The following is a 22382-nucleotide window of genomic DNA, read 5'->3' as shown; positions in this document are numbered from 1 at the left end:
GAACTGTATTTTAGCGTGGGTAAATACGATGTGTAGATTTGCTCATGTGAAAATCTATTGAGCATTTGCAAGTTCATTTTCCCTCCAGCCACTTTCTTCCCAACCCTGGAAGAAGTTCTAATTCTGCCATTGTCAGGAGTAAATGTCCAACCTTTCTTATTATGGGAAAATATTAGAGAGAAGCTGGTAAAAATCTTTAAAACATGCAGGTTAGTAGGTTTGCAGACTCAAAGGCATTCCAGCCCTGGAACTATTGCTTACTGCTTCCTCCAGCCCCAGTATGCAGATCTGCAGAAAGGTGGCAAAATAAGGACATTTCTACAGTAGGGATTGAAACTCCAAGTATTAAAGCCCTACTATGGTAGTAGCCCTGGCATAATCAGAGAGGCTATTAATTGCTGCCATAATTTGTCGCCACACTACATGGCACCAAAGGGACAAGTAGATCTTTTTACAGGACAAGTAGATTTGAGAAGCAACCTGTCCCCTGGACAAGTAGATATTTTAATAAATTCCACACCCCTGCAAGTAGGCCCAACCCTCTGCAGCACAAACCCTTTGGCTGCCAGTTTACAGAGAGTGGAACTCTCTGCAGTTGAGGTAATGTGTTTCCAAAAGATAATGCGGTTCGAACTTGTATTTATGGTTCATTATTTGAAAGCCTTCATTATTAGGGTGAGTGCTGTAAATAAATGTTTTAATGTCACTCTTCACTACTGACGTTGGTTCCAGTACAAAAAAAACAAAAACCGTGTACACACGTTTGAAAACTTTAGGCTATGAGGCTAAGTATACTGTAATGCTCCCAGAATGCTCTCTGATTAGATGCAAATGTTTGCAGAAGCGTGTAAGCAAGAGAGAAGAGTCTTTGCTTTTAAAATAAAATGTTCAGAAGAAATGCAAGTAGGGAAAAAGTTTCGCTACCATGACATTTTAGGTGCTATTTCTTTGAAGTGTCATTTAGTAAAATGTGTTGATGCATGCTAGTATTTCCCAAAAATATTTCTAATGGAAAATCAGTGTAACCATTTTCAACACGATTATGGGAAGCATGAAAATAAACAAACACTGAAAAAGTCAACTGATCCGACATATTTTTAGAAGTCTTTTAGTTTCATCAATGCGTGTCTTGTTTTGACATGGCTTTTGTAACACTTTGTTGCTGTGGGAGCTACCAGGCCTTCAACATTGTAACAAACACTGGCAAAAAAAACCCAAAAGTTTTTGAACCTTAAAAGCACACGTTGCCACCAGTGGCATAACAAAGGCCCCGCAGGCGCCCTCCAGGGGACCCCTTCAGCACAGCACCTGCCCTAAGTGAGTCTGAAGAGGGGGCTCCTCCATGTTCTTTGCAAAGGGGCACCCTCCAGTTTCGTTACATCACTGATTGCCACTGTAGTTCCCGACACTGAACAAAACTACTTTGTGTGCCAATATGCTCCTTATGGAAGAGCAGAATGCGATCACTCACAGTAAAGCCAGCCGATAGAGAAAGAAATAGAAGTTTAATAAAAACAAAATGTCTTTGTTAACACCAGACCTAATTAGGGATCAAGACCCACATGTAGGTACATGCAAAAAGCACATTGCTATGCACAAACCCAGTTTTGCGATTCGGTAACCTGGTTACTGAATTGCAAAACGGGTTTGGGACTCACAATTAGGAAGGGGTGTTCCCTTCCTAATTGCGACTCGCAGTGCAATGTAGGATTGTTTTGTGACCGCGGGCGCAAACCAATCGCAGTTTAAACCCATTTCAAATGGGTGCTAACCCATTCGCAAAAGGGCCCGTTGTGAATGTCACTGTAAACATTTTTTCAGAGCAGGCAGTGGTCCTGTGGACCACTGCCTGCTCTGAAAAAATGAAACAAAAACATTTCATTTTTTGTTTTTGTAATGCATCTCGTTTTCCTTTAAGGAAAACGGGCTGCATTACAAAAAAAAAAACTGCTTTATTGAAAAGCAGTCACAGACATGGTGGTCTGCTGTCTCCAGCAGGCCACCATCCCTGTGAGGGCCACCATTCGCAAGGGGGTCGCAAATTGCAACCCACCTCATGATTGTTCATGAGGTTGGCATTTGCGACCCCCTCGCAAATCGCAGATAGTGTCACGGACACCATCCTACATTTGGATTTGCGACTCGCAATTTGCGAGTCGCAAATCTGAACCTACCTACATGTGGCCCCAAATTCTTAAAGAAAGTCACAAAAGTGCATCCATGGTATATGTCTTTGAATTAGTGGCTTTCAAGAGAAGTATACCAGGAAATCGTACCCCTATAAAATATTTCTGAACTGTATTTTAGCATGGGTAAATACGCATGTGTAGATTTGCTCATGTGAAAATCTATTGAGCATTTGCAAGTTCATTTTCCCTCCAGCCACTTTCTTCCCAACCCTGAAAGACGTTCTAATTCTGCCATTGTCAGGAGTAAATTTCCAACCTTTCTCATTATGGGAAAATATTAGAGAGAAGCTGGTGAACATCTTTAAAACATGCAGGTTAGTAGGCTTGCAGACTCAAAGGCATTCCAGCCCTGGAACTATTGCTTACTGCTTCCTCCAGCCCCAGTATGCAGATCTGCAGAAAGGTGGCAAAATAAGGAAATTGCTACAGTAGGGATTGAAACTGCAAGTATTCAAGCCCTACTATGGTAGTAGCCCTGGCATAATCAGAGAGGCTATTATCAGAGCTCTTACATAATGAGATTGCTGCCATAATTTGTCGCCACACTACATGGCACCAGAGGGACAAGTAGATCTTTTTACAGGACAAGTAGATTTGAGAAGCAACCTGTCCCCTGGGCAAGTAGATATTTTAATAAATTCCACACCCCTGATATATATATGTATATATATATATATATATATATATATACACATATACATACATACACACACACACACACATATACATACACACACATTATTTAAAGCAAATCCAAGGAAAACATGCAGAAGCAATTAAGATAGGAACAAAATATTCTCTGGGGTACCACAAAGAGATCCAAAATATGAAAGAACAGCTATCCACATACAAAAAGCTAATGTCTGCGCTAAGAAAGATAAAAAATTACTCAAATGAGAACTGTTGGGCAAGTAGGAGATTATTTAGCAACTGGCAAGAGATGTATAACTCAGGAACTATTAAACAACATCAAAAACAAACAGGGTGTCACCATGCCTAACGACACATCTCGGAATAACTGGCTCATATTTAAGGAGAATAACGAACAGATTGGTGTGATTGAATGGAACAAACAATAGAGTTCATAGGTGATCTTCACACCTGATACAGCTTTTTAGACAGGTACAGGAGTAAATGAGCTCAGATAAAGTACCAGACTAACGATAGCGATGATTAAATTGGTGTATTTTGCATGTTAGGTTTCATCTTTATGATTACAATTAACTCCTTACTCTTACTAGCAAGCTCACCCTCAATGTAGAATTTTAGAAATAGTGAATACTTGTAAAGAGTACCATCCATTGTGTGAACAAAGTGAAAGAAGCATATTACTGATGCTGTGAAACCTTGGCTGGCAACATACCCCTTTGAAGCACCACTCGTGTTTGTACAAAGGCAATCACGGCCCACAGTGGCACAGAATGAATATTTCGCTATGTATATACTGCAATGCAAGCAAAGATACGTGACGATTACATCGACTTTCGACAGCCCAATCTATATCTCACAATATAACTGAATGTTTTCTTCGTTTGCACTAAAGCACCACTATGACAAAATCCATAGAGTGAGTTTGAGTCTCACCTTGGAGTGTACCAAGACATATGAAGAAAAAATGAATGGTAAAAAAAAAGTATTACTTTTGGTTTGGACCTAGTCGTAATGTGGCAGCTTTTGATTTATTTGTGATGTGTTTTTTATTATTATTATTGAAAGGCGCTACAACTGAACGCTTTGTAGTTTTATATCTGAGTAGTTGACTGTATTGGACAAACTTCACTGAGTGCACTATACATCGAGTCACCTGCATACAAGTTTACAGACTAAAATGAGTATCATACAATATAAAGTATGACTGGAATTATGAAAGGTGATTACTCACCGAGAGGTAGTTGTAGACATACTGGATGATGCACTAGGACTTAATGTACCAGTGACACTCAGCACGAGGAATACACAGTAGGAGGACCTCTTCTTACGATACTACCACAGTAGCAGGAAGCAGAGTAGAAGTACCAGCAGCAGTAGCCATGACGGACTTAGTACCAGCTAGATTATTAGTGTTTGCACTAGTAATAGTAGGACCACTACCAGAAATAGTATAAGTTGCAGGATTTACATTGGTGCTAGTATGTAAAGTTGTAGTCATAGTGCTAGTAGTAGCACCAAAGTCAGCTTAGGTACTAGCCGTAGTTGAACACAAATTAAGAAAACATGCCTTATTTATCTCTATGCTGAATGAAATGTAAATTTCAAGGAGAAGATGAATCAAAATCAAAGTAACGACTCTCCTAAATGAGGATGCACTTTTTGTATGATATGCTCAGCGTAAAATGACTTGACACATTTGTACCTTTAAACAACAAATACAACTTAATGCCATGTGCACAGTGAGGTAATTTAAAACCTGGATAAAAAAAATAGGCCAAAACATTAAAATAAAACTTACTGAAGTATGGCAGAAGACAGACTAGACCATATGTGAAAAACACCACGGAAGTTTGCAGACAAACATAAGGTTAAGTACTTCTTTGAAGGGAAGAGTAAGTTAAAACAAATCTTAGACTCGTGTGCCAACAAGTTGCCTGGAGCTTGGACAAACATTTCTGGCTTCATAAATGAGTCCAGAAAGAAAATATGTACGTCTTCTGTTTTTAACTCAGTGCCACAAACACATACTAACAGAGAGACCAAACAATTAACATCAAAAGGTCAGAGAGAATACTGTGCTCCAAGAAAGGGGAAAAACACAAATGATGTTGAGAACATTGATGTAGAAACTAGAAAATGAAAGCAGGAAAAAGGCACTGGTAACAAATCAGAATTTCCAAAAAAGGAGGCAATAAAAATTGTAATGACCAAAACAAGTGCCACGGGGGGTAGCATATTTAATCCTTTTGAATAAAAGCCTGCCTTAATCACACATGAATGCTTTCTTGGCTCTTGCATCATCAATGAGACTTTAAAATTCAGGAAACAGGGGCTGGGATGACTTGATATTATGGGAAAACTGGTCAGTAACGTGGAAAGTTGTTGTAAACTGTTAAGACGGACAAATTCAGATTCAAGAGTCATTTTAATGAAAAGCCCAACTTTATGGCAAAGGCATCGTCAGCATCCCCCGTACGGGAGATCAACGAAGAAGCATTCAGTTTGGGTGGTATTAGTATTGGGTGGTGAATAAACACACAAACTGTCTGATGTTGCTGCAACAACAGAGTTCTCAAATACCCCGAACGGAGAAGGAAGAAAAGTGTTATCGGAAGGACAGGCCAACTCATGTATGTGCTTTAGGGTGAAAAGCATCCAAAAAGACACTACATTCAAAAGTAGTGAGTAACAAGTCCATATCTATAGAGAATGGGATCTGATGATGTATAAGATTTTAGAATTATGGATGCATATGCAAGCGTCTTCAAGAGTCTCATACTTTCTTTCTGTCCCTGTAAATGCATCCAGCAGCAGAACAGTAATGTGGGCCTTGGATACACATGGACAGTTTTCTATATCAGTTCAAGCCAGGATAAGAGAATAACAGACACACTAGGCCTGCATGCCTTGTAGAACTATTTAACTTCTAGAGCTCTGAGAATACATTGTGGATGAGAGGATTCAGCAAGATAAAAATTGCCAGTCATTATAGGAGGACCAAAGATGATCATGTGCTTAAGATACACAGCTAACTAAAACTGCACCTCTCCAACGAGGTACAAAAAGGCTTACTTTTATTTGGGGCTCCATGCATTCCAACTTAGACTGAAAGCAACATAAGCCCAAAAGCTACTATTGGGGGAAGGGGACCAACTAATGATCCTAAATGGTTCAACACCTTCTGTGACATCAGTGACAAAGTAAAAACAATTTAACTGAATGAGCCCCAGAGAAATTCTCTAGGTTATGACTAAGTTCGGCACATCCATCCATCACCTTTTGCACTCTAACAGGGACCAGAAATATAGATCAATTTTAGGATCACACATTTGGATACATTGTATCTGTCATTTGGTTCTCTGCATCTAAAGTATTGTTACTAGGGGTCAGTGTGGTTTTTGTTATAAACTGTGACCTGAAGATCACATGGTGCAAACCCAACACACATTCTCCCACCCCAAAGTCAATAAAATTTGCATAATTATGTTTGATAATTAGAAAATGTAAAGAAAAATCAATGTGCAGCATACGTTGCATGGAAGGTCAGTATACAGAATATTTATTTTTAGGGGTATGGCCGCACTGATGATATGTCAGTCACATTTCAAAGGAGAAATAGCATGTCATTAACTCTGAAAGTGCTGCAAAGATAAGCAGGTCAGAGTGTGCACGCAGGTGTTCAACGAAAACTATTGTAAAACATGATGGGCATGGTTTGAGCATTAATGCTGGTGTTACAACGGTTAAAAAATATCATTTATGGGAAATATTTCATACCGTGGAGCTACCTTCTATAATTGACTGGTATGTACACCAGAATTACCATGAAGTGAGGATTTGGTAAATGTCAAAGAAAACAGGCAAGCCTAGTACAGGAAAAACAGAGGTAATTGTAGTTCTACAGTCTCTCGTGTACACGGTTAGCAGAATGCTTAGATGGGGTTGCAGCGGGTCAACTATAAACTATAACAAACTTCATAATGCTGAAAATAGTGCCTCAAGGTCACTGCACACCCAAACTTAGGGCACCAAACTCCAACGGAGAAGGGTTAATGAAAGGTCAGTGAAACCCTCCTATATAATCAGCATGTTCCAAGAAGGCAGGTAAGAGGAAGGAAACATTCTTAAATGGCGAAGGGTGTGTTGAAATACTGTTTGAGAGAGGGTTGCAATTAAGGTTGAAGTAAATCTAGATAAGGGTTTGGGGAAAGTATTTGGGTGGTAGGGGTTAAGAGTTAAGTCGGGGTTAGGGTTAGCTTAGGTGAGGGAGGGGTGAAATGCAAGTTTCCCTCACATATCTACTTGTAATGGATTTGTTGTAGTTAAACACTGGGCTGTATGTGGTTTATACAGGATTCTCCATTAAAGTATTTCTTTGCATCAGTATTCTTCATAGCAACAGAGATACCAATGGAGGTTTCTGGAAACGCAACTGCAGTACCTGTATCTAGAATCTACTTCAGTTGAAAACAACCTTTTATTTTTGTTGGTCGCCTACAGACAGATTTAGCAGTCTACTGGCATACAGTTATATTGTATCCAATATAGACTTGGAGTGGACTTTGTGTCCGCCCACTGCTCGTGATTCAATAGTTTTTTGTCCGCCTCCATTCCTTGCTCTTGAGTTTAGTTCACAGTGTTTTGATTGGATGGGACGTATCCTCCACTGCTAATGTCAGAAGGTTGCAGTGCATCAGGGATTATTTCTCTCCTCCACCACTTGTGAGGGCCCCTGCTCTCTTTATAAATTATTAAAACGCCCGGCCCCCTTGTGCAATCAAAGCTGCTACACCAGCAGGTGGACATCTTTAAATGGATTATGCACAGTCGACCCTGTGTGTGGACGGTTGGGGTCTATCTCTGAACAATTTTTCTTAAAACAAAAGAAATATTCCAAGATGGCAACCACCCATGCGCACACACAGCAGCCAGCTTAGAGGTGGAATAAACAAGCGTTGGCAAAGCAAATAAATGTCAGGAGAGACTTATTGACTTTGCCAGTGATTTCCCACCATTTACCACAGCAACAACCCGGCTAGGCCACGCAAAAACAGTGCTGCCAGCAGTCATAAATATAAAGTATCAATGCAGAAGCAGATGAACATGTCAGCAACAACCTGGTCCTGAATTTGGAACACCTTTCATGGAATCAAACGATCAAAATAGAAGACCTATTACTTTCTGATAACTTTGCATTTTGAGGTATCTAAAGTTATGAGTGTTTCCATATCTCTGGAATCCGGATGTTTATCGAGAACCTGAGAAGTAGTTACCATGGGGAACAGTTAAGATCGTCCACACAAGAGAGCTCACCTTACTCAGCCTTTCGTCCCTTTGAGATCAATTAAATGAGTTCCGCTGAATTGTGTCACAAAGGAGACGGTTTCATATAAGTCCTGTATCCTCAACATCCACTGATTTTCAGTTCTCTCTCTATCTCCAGCAGTCACTTGTGCATAATGTCGCGGGCTTGCTGAAGCTGGGGCCGGTCTATTCATCTTTTGTAGAATCATACTGCACCTCATTATGTGTCAAGAGACATGGGCCACCATTCACGATGTCAAGACAGGCCTGTCGGGATATTCTCTCTGAAGGGTGCCTTTGCTCCTTGCACGCATGTCTGTGTAGTATAAACACCTCTAAGAAAACAGTCTTCAATCACTTAGAATTCCATCCAATAGCATTTGTAGGAACCAAACTAGAATTTCTACATATTTGCTGGCTTTTCTCACCTTGAGTGCAAACGGAATAGCTTAAACATCTTCCCTAAACCCTTCACTGCCCAGAAGGGGTGTCAGGAAAGAAGTGATACTACCCACGAGGCTCACGGATTCACTCACTCACAAATAGTATAAAATAAATACAACACACCCTACCAATAAATATTCATAAACTTCTGCTTCATTCTCTTTTTCAAGAAAGAAATATTTTAAAACACGTGATAGTTATACAACGCTTTTACATAGCAACTGGTTATTTTGAAATGTTAGCACTAATCTGTTCCATCCAGGTCCTTTGTTGGTTGCCCCTATTCTACGCTAACATAACACCATAGAAACTACCTCAACCCAAAACGCAAAAATTACATTAGTAGTCATATATTGCATGTGTGATCGTACTTGAACAAATACAGTTTCCAGATCATTTTAAGAGTGTTTATCTTCAGCAAGTTACAATTGTAAAAAGTTTGTTTTTAGTATAAGGTATTTGCAGCAAGATGGCAAGCATACCAGCGCAGGAAGGAAGGCTGGAGAGGGCTGATTAGTCCACATTTCCCTCAGGAGACTGCTACCTGACAAACTGAAAATCAATCTTGGTGCCCAACAAAATTCCAAAAACATTTTCCAAATAGCACTTCAAAAGTGCCAAGATATCAGGCTGATGGCACTGTAGTCTGTGGGGACCCATGAAAGAATGTCCAACTCCCACATGTGAAGTGTTCTTTAGTGTCTCAGGATACATTCCTTTAGCCTAGGCTCTCCCACAAGCAGCTCATCAGCTGCTGGTAGCTCTCCAGATACCTGTGAATAGCTCTCCTGTGTCACCCTAGTCTACTCAATTTGAAGCTTTTGCTTTGCTGAATTAATACATGTGTACCAAATTGAAATGTTTGCATCTGAGAAGAACATGTGTGTAGTTTTCAGACTTCATAAGCTGATGTTTGGAGAAACAAAACAATTGAGTTTCCAAAATACAGTTAAAGCTGATATTTAAGTGATAAATCATGTAACATTAGAGAACAATTAATGCTAATAGTATTCACTTGGTACCAAGGGCATTGCAGCTATGTCTGGTATGTATTACCCATGTAAAAGCATTGCAAATTGACAAAGCCTTTTTAGGTCACAGTGCAGCTGTCTGGTTTGCTGAAGACATCTTGGGGACATTCAGGTCAAAGCTGACCTAGGAATGCATTCTGTCTGTTGCTTGCCATTGGCTTTGTGGTTTGTAACTCACATTTTCTTGCTTTCCATTGACTGGCTTTATTTGTGTTAGGATATCCAGGTTAAGTTTGCACCTTCCCTTGCCCAAACGTATTTACAGTATCCATCCAGTGCTCCATTTCTGTAAACAGGTCCGTACATCTTGTTCTTATCTTGTCACATTTGCTGTACATTCAAAGACCGAGGTCAAATGTCAGGCAATGTCTTCCGAGGGTGCTAGTTTAGCTTTCTTTCTTTGATTTCAAAGCGAGAGGATTTATGTGACAATCTTGCTGGATACTGGGGGTAGAAAAGAGCTTTTTCCTAGTACACATTTAAATGAACTGTGTAAGTATTTCAGAATATATCAGAACTAGGAACACAAATGATGCACTCTATGCCACACTACCATGTGCCACTCCACCATGCTCCACTGGATGAAATGCCTCTGCAACACTCTATACCAATACACTCTACAAATGTCCACTCTCTTCGCCACCCCAGTGTATGCCACTCTATGCGACTCCACACCAGGCCACTCCAATATATGACACACTCTGCCACTCCAGTCTACAACACTCTACTCTTTTCCATTCCACTCTATGACAGGCCATGCAACTCTCCTTTACGCCACTAATTTTTAGCCATGCTGAACAGCAGCTATGCTGGTGTACAACATGGCTAAAACACATTGGCAAAGTCGATAGCTCTTGCATAGGCAAGACCTATTGACTTTGCCAATGCTTGTTTAAATTGCTTCTTGCAACCATGCCTGATGCACTGAACTGATCATCGCTGGCAACCTTGCCCTGAGGTGGCCACTAATGTAATCTTGTTGTATATGGTTATTATACCAACACTAATAACATAAGTAGCGCTGGAGGGTTTTCATTGAACATAAGTAGCTCTTCTTACAGAAAAGGTTAGAGGCCTCTGCTTTAGATCTCCCAACAACCCACACCCTGTGTTGTACACTGATCACTGTATAATCTATCACTGTGAGCATGCTGCTGCTTCCGGGTGCTTAAGATGCCTGAAGGTGTTCAGCAGCTGCAATAATGGGGAATATTAGAACTTTGTAAAACAATGAAAAAAAGCAGAATCCCACATAATGGACATGCCCTGTCCAAAAAGAAAGTATGTGCGGTGCTGCAGCATGAGTGTCAGCCATATCAGAGGAACCTGTCTTTCATCCTTCTGAGATCGACAATATGAGATCCAATGGGAGGGGTAAATAATAAGCATGGGTAAAGTTACTAGGTCTGTAGATTTGTTTGGAGAAGTGGGCGACTCGGTGTTGCCCCTAGCAGTCTTACAAATGAAATCCCATAATGAAGCAACATTGTAGGTGACAAAAATATGGAAGATGGGAGTGTGGCCCATTTCATCAACACAACTACATTGTCAGATTTAAGATGTATACTCAAGGAAAAGTGTTATGAATAGCAAGCAGTCAGCAGATGCATCCTATGTGTGAGCTTAAAAACCGTACACAGCTAAATATTGTACAGGAGTTCCTTTTGGCAAAGGTTTAGTATTTATGTTGCCACTTTAGGATAAGCTGTGTACTGTGAGAACAAACCTCAATAACGTGTCAATATGGCACCAAAGTAAAACAAATATATGCTCAAGAGTACTTAGTGAACAGCAGCACTGTATCTTTACCACAGCATAAAGGTATCCAATTGGCAAGCACTTCCTAAACAAATAAGCCATAAAAACAACAAATAAAATGCTGTCACGTCACCAAAGTAAACACATCCAGAAGCACACACTGGCAGAAGTTGAACAAAACGACCACTTAATGCACCATCACCAAAACCTAATTAGAGCATAAATTGAGCAATGCAATCATTCATAAAATGTTATGGCCTTGGTAAACAGCCCATCCAAGCACTGGCAAACCCGAAGAACACATGAATGCCAATGGCTGAGGGGCGCAACACCCTCTGTGTACTTCTTATTGTACTTTATTTGAAGAACTGATGACATGAGGTTTTCTGGACAGCTAAAGCAGTCTGTAACCACATCCAAAATGGAAACATTGCGTAACAGGAGGATTTCCTGTCAATCCAGTGATTCTCACAGTACCACCCCAGAAAGAGCCTGTGGAAACTCTTTAAGGTGACTGGCTTTGTGAGCACCCAGTTCACTTACCTTTTACAGATACCTTCTGAGACCCACCTCGCATATTAAGATGCAAGCCACATCAGCTTACTTAGCTGATGCAAAGCCGGCAGTCTCAATCTGTATCTCCGAGAAGTGTTCTTTGGGGTAGGTTTGTTCTATGAAATAACCCATATAAATGCCATGTTTATTAGGAGACTCATGCTCTCCAGAGTTTGGAACACCGGCACAGGTATTTCCAAAGCTCGCGCACATGTCTTTCCTGGGCTACGGAGGAAGTTAACCTGGTGGAGACTGGGTTGAGGGAACTTTTAGATCCCCAGGTCCTCAATTTCAGGATCACTGCTGCAGAGGTTCGGAATGAATGGCTGTGCTGATCTTCGGCACACATACCGCCAACTGCAGTGTCTGAAAGACACTTGTGGTGATCCTCTTTCTGCTGCAACGATAGATCTCTCTGGTCCAAGTTCCACCTTTTCTTCTGAAGGGCCACACTTTTCTCACCCCCCCTCTCTCACGACTTACGTTCGAGGCTCATTGGAGTATACCGCATCAGAGACTAGTTATAATGGTCTACAGGAGAGCACTACATACAAAGCGAAGCCTGTTAATTCAAAAGCGGTAGCTAAGCTCTCTTCGTCTGTCTGGTTGTCAGAATCAATCTTGTAGTGACAACCAGGGAAAGCGAGGCTTAAGCCCTATGGGTCTAAATTATTTGGCTGAATTCCCAGCAGCATTTTCGCTTACTTGTTGATCTGCGACACGCTGCACAGTTCTTTGCTCCTTATGTACTTGAGAAGGCAACGTGTTAGACTGCCACCAACTTTGACAGAATATTCTCTACTGACGTTTGTGAATGGTCTTGAAGCTATGTGAAAGGAGCTTTCTGAACTGTGAAAGCACCAGCTGAAACTTAAAACAGTACTGGAAGTGCAGGGTAAGTGAAAATGATAAAAATAAGCCTGCAATCTAGCATAATGCGTTGCTGGGATGACTGGTGTTGCATGTCAAGTGCAGCCACATTTGTAAAATGTTTGTTGATGGTAGACTGAAACACAGTAGCTTGCACTATGCTGCGGTACCTATTAGAACACAGCTACTTATGAAGCAAAAACCTAACATCTCCTACTTTGAAAGAACATTGTCTTCTGATGTTTGGCACTGACCAGGGAACAGAATGTAATGAGGTTGATCAATTGTGCGGGCAGTCGCTGAAACTAAAAACAGCACAAGAACTTCCAAGTGAAAATGCCACAAAACACAGCATTTGCCCAATGCTTAATTTGTAAATGAAAACGTGCCGGTGCCCAATGCTCTCCTCTCAAACACGGGGCTGAAGCAATTAAATGTGAGAACACGGAATACTGAGGCAGCGTAATCCTGAAGCCATCTCGGGCCTCTTCAATCTATTTAAAGACACTCCCTGCCCCTTCAGCTCACTCTTGCAGTTTTCTACTTTCTCCCCTTGTGACGCTTTTTTATTTTTCCCTTCCTCCGTCTGTCCCATGTGTGTCTTTTGTTCGCAGCAAATGCTTCAGGCAGAAGAATAAGCCCCGGCCCTCAAAAACAAGTGCCGGCTCTCAGCACCGAAAACAACGAGCACAAATTAAGCACTGCATTTACCATAATCTATTGCTGGGATGACTGGTGTCGTTCGTCGTGCACAGCCACAACCGTCAAAGTAATCACTAAGTGTAAGCTTCAAGGATTTGGGGAGGGGTGGTCTGGAGACAACATGCGGAGCTAAAAAAAGTAACGCAAACTGTTAATTCACTCCAGCTAAAACCATGAAATAGCTGCTTTTGCTCAGGAAATAACAATTCGCTTTGTGTTAGTATGATTCGGCAATCTTGTAATAAAGGGACCCTCGATAAATAAAGACTTGCATTAGCAACTTCGCTCGTTTTTTTTTGCTTGTTGCCTAATACAAGAATAAGTCTTTCGGGACTTTCTCTGATAAACCAACTACTGATAATAACCTCTCCAGATATTCTATCTACCACCTCTAAAATTGTAATGTGAAAACATTTCTCTGTCTACCTTAAGTTTAAGGTGTGTGTTATTTTTTATTCTAGAAAGACATACCTGTCTTTATGCTCCCCGCAGTGGAGTAACTGTTATGACACTGATCAAGACCTTGTACTGTGGAGGGAAACAGGATGGCGATGGGAGCCAAAGGAACTCCACAAAGATGCAAAGTAACCGATCTGTAGCCCTACTCGGCACTGCGACTTCCAGACACAATTACTAGCGATTCTGTACTATTTAACTGGTCTAGGTCTCTTCAGTCCTGATGAAGGCCCACTGTTTTGCCATCAATGCTAAAACAGCGTTATTGATATTTCTTGAAAATGCCATGAGCCGAACTAAATAGCAGTTTCTCTGTTTAGACAAGAGTACATTTTCCCGAACACAGCCAAGCTTTTTTGTCATTCAGCGACCACAGAGTAACCCCTCCCATTGAGCTCTCAGATTGGCACACTAGAGTCTCACTCCCCAGTAACGAAAGTAACACTCTCAGTGACTGCTGAGTCTTACTCTCACACACATACCCCACAGTGACAGGCTAATAAGAACGGATGTATGTACACCTCTGCTCTCCAGTCGATATTTCATATTTTCTCAATCAGTGATCCTATAGTTTCATCTCGATTGATGCTATTGGTTCACTTCCTGCAGCGACTCAATAAACCCAGCCCTCAGTGAACACATTTCATTACTTTTCCCTAGTAGTTCTAAGTCTCTAATAACCATGTCTCACACCCACTGACAAAAGTATCTACCCTTCGCCCACAGACAAGTGACAGTGGTCTACCACCATCAGTGGTAATCTCATCCACCAAAGTAATGACAGATTTATTTTACACCACTGTGACACCTGTATGGCCACAGTCCAAAGCATTCCATGCGAATTTGAGTATTCGTCAGCGTCTAGAGACACCCCCAACCGTCGAGACACACACCAAAATATATCGCTAAGTAATTCAAAACTTGACTCCCGATACTACCTTCTCATACCCTCAATGGTCGTAGACTAACATTCCTCAAGTAACCACAAAGTCTGCCTCCCGGCCTTGACAAGTGACGCAAAAGTCGCACCTACCCCCCTCCTCCGGTAACAAGACTCTCACTTGCACAGTTACAGCTCCCGTCAAAGCCTCAGGGTTCCAGCATCACTTCCCATACACCCCACGGTGTCATAACCCGAAGTGACCCCGCTCCCCTCAGTAGAGCCCACCCCCGCACTCACCCACAGCTCGCTGCCCCAGTCCATGGTCGCTCCTGGCTCGGGAATGGGGTGCGTGGGTGCTTCAAAAATAACCGACCGCCTGTTTCTGGTGGGGTCGGCTCCTTCTGGGGGTGACAAGTGGGGGGGGGGGAGCTCACCGCTCACCACAATCGCAGACAAAATCACGGAGACAGGAAGTGAATCCAGGGAAGAGCCACAGAGCCAGCAGGAGCAGGCCCGGCCCACCGCCCCAAGCCACGCCCACAAGAGACGAGCAGACCTCGCCCATTCGTCAAATCACCGCTTCGTAGAGCCGGGCCCCGCCCACCGCCGAGGCACCTCCTACAGCCATTAGCCTCGCTCGACGAAGGATAATGGGCTGGGCCTAGCCTGGAGACGGGCACCCTCTGTGCACAGGCGTACCGGTACCCTTCGTGTTGCGGACTGCCCGTAATTTCGCCCTGCCGCCCGTTGTCCGTGATGAACGGCTTAACGGAAGGCATTTGTCCATAATTTTAGCTTTTCACCAAAAGGACAAGGGACGAAATTAAGGGCAGATTAGTTTCCCCAGCTAAATGGAAAGGCAGGGAGTCTCCTGTGCTCCTAGGCAGGGGCAGACAGATAAGAAAGGGCCTTCTTGGCAGGGTGTCTCTTTCCCTAAAGAAATGCAAATGTGGGCAACTGGTAAATCTGCAAATGCACAGGGGCTTGAAAACATGTATTGACTTTAACCAAATGAGTCACTAGAAGCTTTCTGATAGTAAAGATATTTTCTTTTATATAGGTACTGTAATGGTGTTCCAAGGTGAGCTGTACAGTGTGTGATTTTAATGGAGTGTTATAAAAAATGTTAGTACTAGGTATAAACTGTATATCATTCAAATCTGTATTTGAGAAGCACTTTTTAAAATTTTATTGAAATGTATTTGCACATTTTGTAGCAGCCTATATTATGATGTAATTGTATTTATATAGCGCTTACTACCACTGACGAGGCGTCTAATGCATGTTTAAAATAAGGACTTACACATTCACAGTTCTTTCAGGGGCCTCAGTACCTCACAGTACTAACAAACATTGGCAAAGCCAATAGGTCTCGTCTTCACAAGAGTTTTTGGCTTTGCTAATGTGTTTTAGCCATGTTATACATCAGAGTGGCTGCTGTTTAGCATCACTAAAAGTTAGTGGTATAGTGGTGTTGAGTGGAGTAGGGTGGCATAGGAGCAGTGGCGTAGAGCCCAGTGGTGCAGAGTACAGCGCAGAGGGGTACAATGCAGTTGTTTAGAGTGCATTGGCGTATAATGTAGTGGGTTAGAGTGCAGTGGCATGGAGTGGCGTGGGACAGAGTAGAGTGGCATAGAGTGCAGTGGAGTAGAGTGGCATACAATAGAGTGACAGAGTGCAGTAGTGTAGAGTGGTGCAGTGGCATAGAGTGCAGAGTAGACTCGCATGGCAGAGAGTGTAGTGGTATAGTGTATAGTGGTGCAGTGAAGAGTAGAGTATAGTACTGTAGAGTGAAGCCTCGTGGAGTGGAGTGATGCAGAGTAGAGTGGCATAGAGTGCAGTAGTACATAGTAGATTGGTGTACAGTACAGTGGCGGAGAGTGCAATGTTGCAGAGTAGAATGTCAGTGCAATGAGGTAGAGTGGAGTAGAGTGGCACAGAGAGCAGTGACGTAGAGTACAGTGGTGCAGAGTAGAGGGCAGTGGTGTACAATGCAGTTGTTTAGAGTGCATTGACGCAAAGTGCAGTGGCATAGAGTGGAATGGGGTAGAGTAGCATAGAGTGCAGTGGAGTAGAGTGGCATACAATAGAGTGGCAGAGAGTGCAGTAATGCAGAGTGGTGCAGTGTCAGAGTGCAGAGTAGACTCATGTGGCATAGAGTGCAGTGGCGTAGAGTGGTGCAGAGTGGAATATTGTAGAGTGGTGCAGTGCAGAGTAGAGTATAGTGCCTAGAGTGCAGTGATGCACAGTGCAGAGGCATAGAATGCAGTAGTACAGAGTAGAGTGGTGTAGAGTGCAGTGTTGCAGAGTAGAGTGTCAGTGCAGTGGTCTAGAGTGGTACAGAGAACAGTGGCGTAGAGTACAGTGGTGCAGAGTAAAGTGCAGTGGCATACAGTGCAGTTGTTTAGAGTGCACTGGTGTAGAGTGCAGTGACATAGAGTGCAGTGGAATAGAGTGTATTGGTGCAGAATGTAGTAGTACAGAGTAGAGTGATATAGGGTATAGTGGTGGCCAGTGCAGTGTTGCAGAGTAGAGTGCCAGAATGCAGTGGTGTAGAGTGCATTGAACTAGAGTGCAGTGGTCAGAGTGGCATAGAGTGCAGCGGCGTAGAATAGACTGTTCAGAGTAGAGTGCAGTTGCATAGATTGGAGAGGTGCAGGGTAGAGTGCAGCGGCATAGAATGCAGTGGCACAGAGTGCAGTGGCATAAAGTAGATTGTTTCACAGTAGAGTGAAGAGGCTTAGAGTGGAGAGGTGCAGGGTAGAGTGGAGTTGCATAGAGTGTGATGGCATAGAGTAAAGTGGTGTAGAGTGCCATGGCATAGAGTGCAGAGTAGATTAGAGTGACGTACAGTGTATTGATGTAGAGTGCAGGGGCATAGAGTTGAGTGTTACAGAGTAAAGTTCACTAGCATAGAGTGTATTAGCTTAGAGTGCAGTGGCGTACAGTGCACTGTTGCAGAATGGCATAGAGTGGAGTTGTGTGGACTAGATTGGTGTTGCCTAGACTGGAGCGGTATAGCTTGCAGAGGAGCAGAGTGCAGTGGTGTAGAGAGGCATAAAGTGCATTGGTATAGAGTAGAGAGGCATAGCGTGAAGTAGCATAGAGTGCAGTGGCATAATGTGGAGTGGTTCAGAATGGAGTGCAGTGCAGTGGCATGGAGTGGCGTAAAGTGTAGTGATACAGAGTAGGTTGCAGTGGTGTGGAGTGGAGTATATATGGTGTGGTAACACACTGCCATTACAGACAACACATTTTTGATTGAAATGACCATTACATTTGCACAGATATACAGTTTTTCAAATCAAACTACATTGTGCACAGATGATGATGTGTGGAAATTGCATCACCTAATGCAATGATTTGTTTTAATCATATAAAGGTATTTGTTTCCAGCACAGTTCAGAATTTAAAAAAATGTGCTTCATTTGTACCCCTAATTCTGATATATTCTGAAGTTTATTTAAATGTTGTCAAGTGATAGAAAAAACTCTTTCCTAACCCTGTTATCCAGCAAGATTGTCGCATAAATCCTCTCACTTTAAAGTCAGAGAAAGAAAAGTAAACACTAAGTTCCCACCGAAGACAGAGCCTGACATTTGACTTTGTTCTTTGAATGCACAGCAAATGTGATGAGATAAGAACAAGATTTACAGGCCTGTTTACAGAAAGGTAGCACTCGGAAGGATACTGTAAATACGTTTTTGGCAAGGGAAACGATGAACTCAAGCTGCATAGCCTAAAACAAATAAAGCCAGCAAAATGAAAGCAAAAAAATGTGAGTTACAAACCACAAGGCCAATGGCAAGCAACGGGCGGAATGCATTCACAAGTATGCACTATGAATGTACTTAAAGTGACAGCCATGGGATACTTTGTGGGGAAAGTCCAGTATTTCAGTCCAGTCCACATTTTGCAGAGGTTTGGCCACATCAACCACCCTGGTAGTAGGACAAGAAGACCTGGAGTGGTTTCCATGTTGCAGGAAAGACATGAAATAGGGCATTTAATGATTATTTAAGGTGGTTGTAAGTAAGGAGTTGACCGGGGTGAAGATGGTAGTCTGCCACAAGGGTTTGGAAATTTAGTAGCTTGCCATCCAGGAACAAATCCCCCAATTTTAAGATACCTGCAGCATGCCACTGATGGAGTTGCTCTGAGCTCAGCCATCGTGTGCGAGTGGGAAGGCTTAGCAAAGGTAGTGCAGGAGCATAGGGTTTCTTCGTGTCAGTGAGTTTACAGGTTCTAGCAAGGCAAGAGAAAGCTGTGCATGATATCCCCAGATAGTGATCTGTAGAATGGTCAGTAGGAAACAATGAGCAGTGCATTAAGCCTTCCTTAAAAGTCTTTACTGGTAAACCCCATTTCATGCAGGGAGGTGGGCAGAAAGCCAGCGAGCCACCCGTTGGACCTGTGCAGCTGAATAATAGCATTCTAAGTCCAGAAGACCCAATCCACCCGCAGTCACGGGTAGCTTTAGAGTGGAAAGAGCTACCGGATGGTGCCGCAGCGACCAAATCAGATATGTGGCATGTCTGAAGAAGGAATGAAGGACGACCAGGGGAAGGTTTGCAAAATAATACTATCATTGGGGTAGCACACCATCTTCACTAGTGCCACGTAGCCCACTACAGAAAGCAGAAGAGAAGACCAAAAATAAAACTGGGCTTGGAGGGACCATGACGCTCTGCTGAGATTTCCATCCTGCAAATCAGTGGGAGAATGGTAGATATTAATCACTAGGTCTCAAAAGGTAACTGGTTCCCAGTTCAATCTGAGATCTAATTCATATGTTAAAGGAACACTGATTACATTGTAAAGTTTTTACATTTTGTTTGTGCAATTTACATCCAAATATTTTGAAGATTCTATGTATACTTGACACTTAGGGATAACACAGATCACTAGTTTGGCTTTTGCTCAATTTCAAAACCATTTAAAGACATGGACAAAGGGGGCAATTGCCTTGCACAACCTTGCAAGGGGTCTGGCCCCTGCTCACCCTTCACAAGCACGAACAGCAGACCATTCACCAGAAGAGTTTGCCAAGGTGGATGGGTGTTGCTTGTTCAACCACTTGACAGTGCCCCTTCTGTTTCACTCCTGTGTCCAGAGACAACTCCCCAGGTACCCAATACCTTCCAATAGTCTTGTTGGACCCATCTTGTCTGATTTTAGGAATTGTCCCACCTTGTTCTTCTCTTTCTTATTTATCCAGTTCTTAGCAACAACCCTTTAAATCACTTGCCGTGGATCTCCCATTTGATCTTGATTTCATCCTCCTCTTTTATTATCTTTGATTGGTAGTCCGGGCTCCCATTTCTGAGATAAATGTAGAATCCCAGACATACACTCTAGTGATGTGAGACTACAGACAAGTTGTGGGTACCTCACATCCTGACATTAGTTGTGAGACTGTCGCCCACACCATCTGCCCTCCCTCTTAAATTTTGTTTTTAAGTTGAAAGTCCATGGGCGGTTGGGGTAAGCCAGATGTTTTTGTTCAATTTGTTTAAACTAGCATAAGGTTAATTACCTTAATGTATCCCAAACTGTTTGCCAGGGGTTTTAAAATGTTCAGAAACATAATCAAAATGTTGCTGTTAGTAGGGGTGATGGCCTTGCCGCAGTACTGAAGGGCATTCATTTACTACTGAACTACTGAACAAAGACGTAATGTGACACCTGAATGTAGCATACCAGAAGGCAGTCACAAAAAGAGCACAATGAATAAATAGCGCCAAGTTAAAAAAGAGTAGATAAATGCACTGACAACATAGTGAGGCATGGCCTCTCTTGCGTGTGTCTGTAAAACTGATGTTTGCTCTTGAATTTTTGTCTTGAATTTTGACCATTTGTCCTGAATTTTTGTCCTGAATTTTGACCCTTTGTCCTGAATTTTTTACAGTCCTGTCCAGAATTTGCCTTAGTGCCAGGTGGTCACCCTAGTTGCGGGCTCCTTAAGAAACTCTTAGGGCGTAAGACTTACGCACTGCTTGATGATCCACCCCAAGTGCAGGGTAAGCTGGTAGTTGCAGTCAGTGCCTCGCACTGTTCAAACAGGAAGGTTAGTGTGTCAGGTTAAATATAGAATGGAAGTTGTTAGTGCCGTGAGTGGTAAGATCGTACAAGTTGAAAAGCAGTGGGGGGATGATGGCGCCTCGAGGAACACCTGCTTTAATGCTATCTGGGATGGATGTGGTTGGGTTATTGATCTGGCCACGAGAAAGGAGGAGGTCCATTTCACGAGTCTGCAATTCAAGCCAATTCTTTTGAGCTCAGAGTGTGCAGGTCTGGGCCCGGTCCATTATCTTTCAACGGATCTTTTCTACGTAGTCCATTATGGTTTACATGTGTTTGTCTTTACAACCGACAAGTTTCTATGCAAAATGGAATCACTGCTACTTTTGTCCAATACACACACCATTGTAATATCAACATCTGGAATAGTTATTGTAGAAAGGGAACTGAATCGTACTTTCACTTAAAGTGTGTCAGAAGAAGAACAAACATGCATCCTTAACCTAATTCAAGCAAAACCTGGAGGAAATGGTAGCCTTAAAGTAGGCGCGCAACGTCAATTAGGCTGAAAGGGCTACAGCCTCAAATCCCCCCGCCCCTCTCATGTTCCATAACCCAGGCAGAAGCTGTGTGAGTCTGTCACAGGGAAAGCCCGCGCGAAGTATGCCTGGAGGAGTGAGTCGGAATAAACATTTTTCTTTTTTTTTCACAGACAGTTTATCTTGCTGATTGCAGAGTCCCCAAAGTAGAAGGGGGGGGAGAGGGGAGGGGATTGTTGTCACAGGTGATTCACAGTATCAAGGACAAAACCCCTACATGGGGGTTCTAATCATGCAAGGCAGTGTGCTTTACTGATCACCCTTTGTTTTGCTTGCCTATTGACACTGGTATGTAATACCACATCTGCACTTTAAAGGCAATCTCTGCCATCTTCCTGTGCTTGCAAGAAAACAAGGCAGAAATCCCAAATTGTCTTGATTTCAAATTCAATTTATGTAGTGCTTACTACTAATATGAGGGGTAATAAGCACTAAATAAATGTTAAAAAGGACAGAAAGAGCTGATTATTTTTTAAATGTAGTGATCATCCGACAGACCAGACTTTTCTGTCAATAGCAAAGAGGGAATTTGTGTTGTTTAGATCTAAAAGTGTCAACACTGACTAAAACACAAGAACACGCAAAATGAAAATGGCAAAATAGGGCTAGGGTGGATGGACAGCAAAGAGAGCCAGTGGGCAGCAGTCTCAATCCTCTGGGTAAAATGTTCCTGGCGCCTTTCCTTTTTTATGTGTGCAGTTTTATATGGAGCTCCAGATCTCATTACACAAAATCTGATATTTTTTTTAATGTTATTTTTTTTTAACGTAATTTGCCCAGGATTACAGGATGTTGACCTGATGCTGGGACTCAGACCTTGTTCTCTAGTCCAAAAGTTTGCAGCTCAGGCCGTTAGGCCACACCTCGTCAGTTAGTATTGGCATCAGTGATGGCTGGTGATCTTTGAAAGTATTGAAGC

The 22382-nt window shown here is 42.4% G+C and overlaps 1 protein-coding gene across 3 annotated transcripts in view; it reads right to left on the bottom strand.

Annotated features, from left to right (window-relative positions):
• The window catches only part of TRIP10 (thyroid hormone receptor interactor 10), a 187670-nt gene extending 172330 nt beyond the window's left edge, over positions 1-15340 (bottom strand). For 2 of the 3 annotated variants that reach the window (XM_069230480.1, XM_069230482.1), the window contains exon 1: positions 15141-15340. In XM_069230480.1, coding sequence (XP_069086581.1) covers positions 15141-15164 — 24 coding nt within the window. In that variant the 5' untranslated portion in view covers positions 15165-15340. Of the gene's footprint in view, positions 1-13513; positions 13621-15140 lie in introns of those variants that run through there. The other variant, XM_069230481.1, reaches the window with a different exon arrangement.
• Between the last annotated feature and the right edge of the window lie 7042 nt (positions 15341-22382).

The sequence above is a fragment of the Pleurodeles waltl genome, chromosome 4_2, assembly GCF_031143425.1.
Source record: "Pleurodeles waltl isolate 20211129_DDA chromosome 4_2, aPleWal1.hap1.20221129, whole genome shotgun sequence".
Taxonomy (NCBI): Eukaryota; Metazoa; Chordata; class Amphibia; order Caudata; family Salamandridae; genus Pleurodeles; species Pleurodeles waltl.
This window is presented reverse-complemented; position numbering and strand designations above follow the sequence as displayed.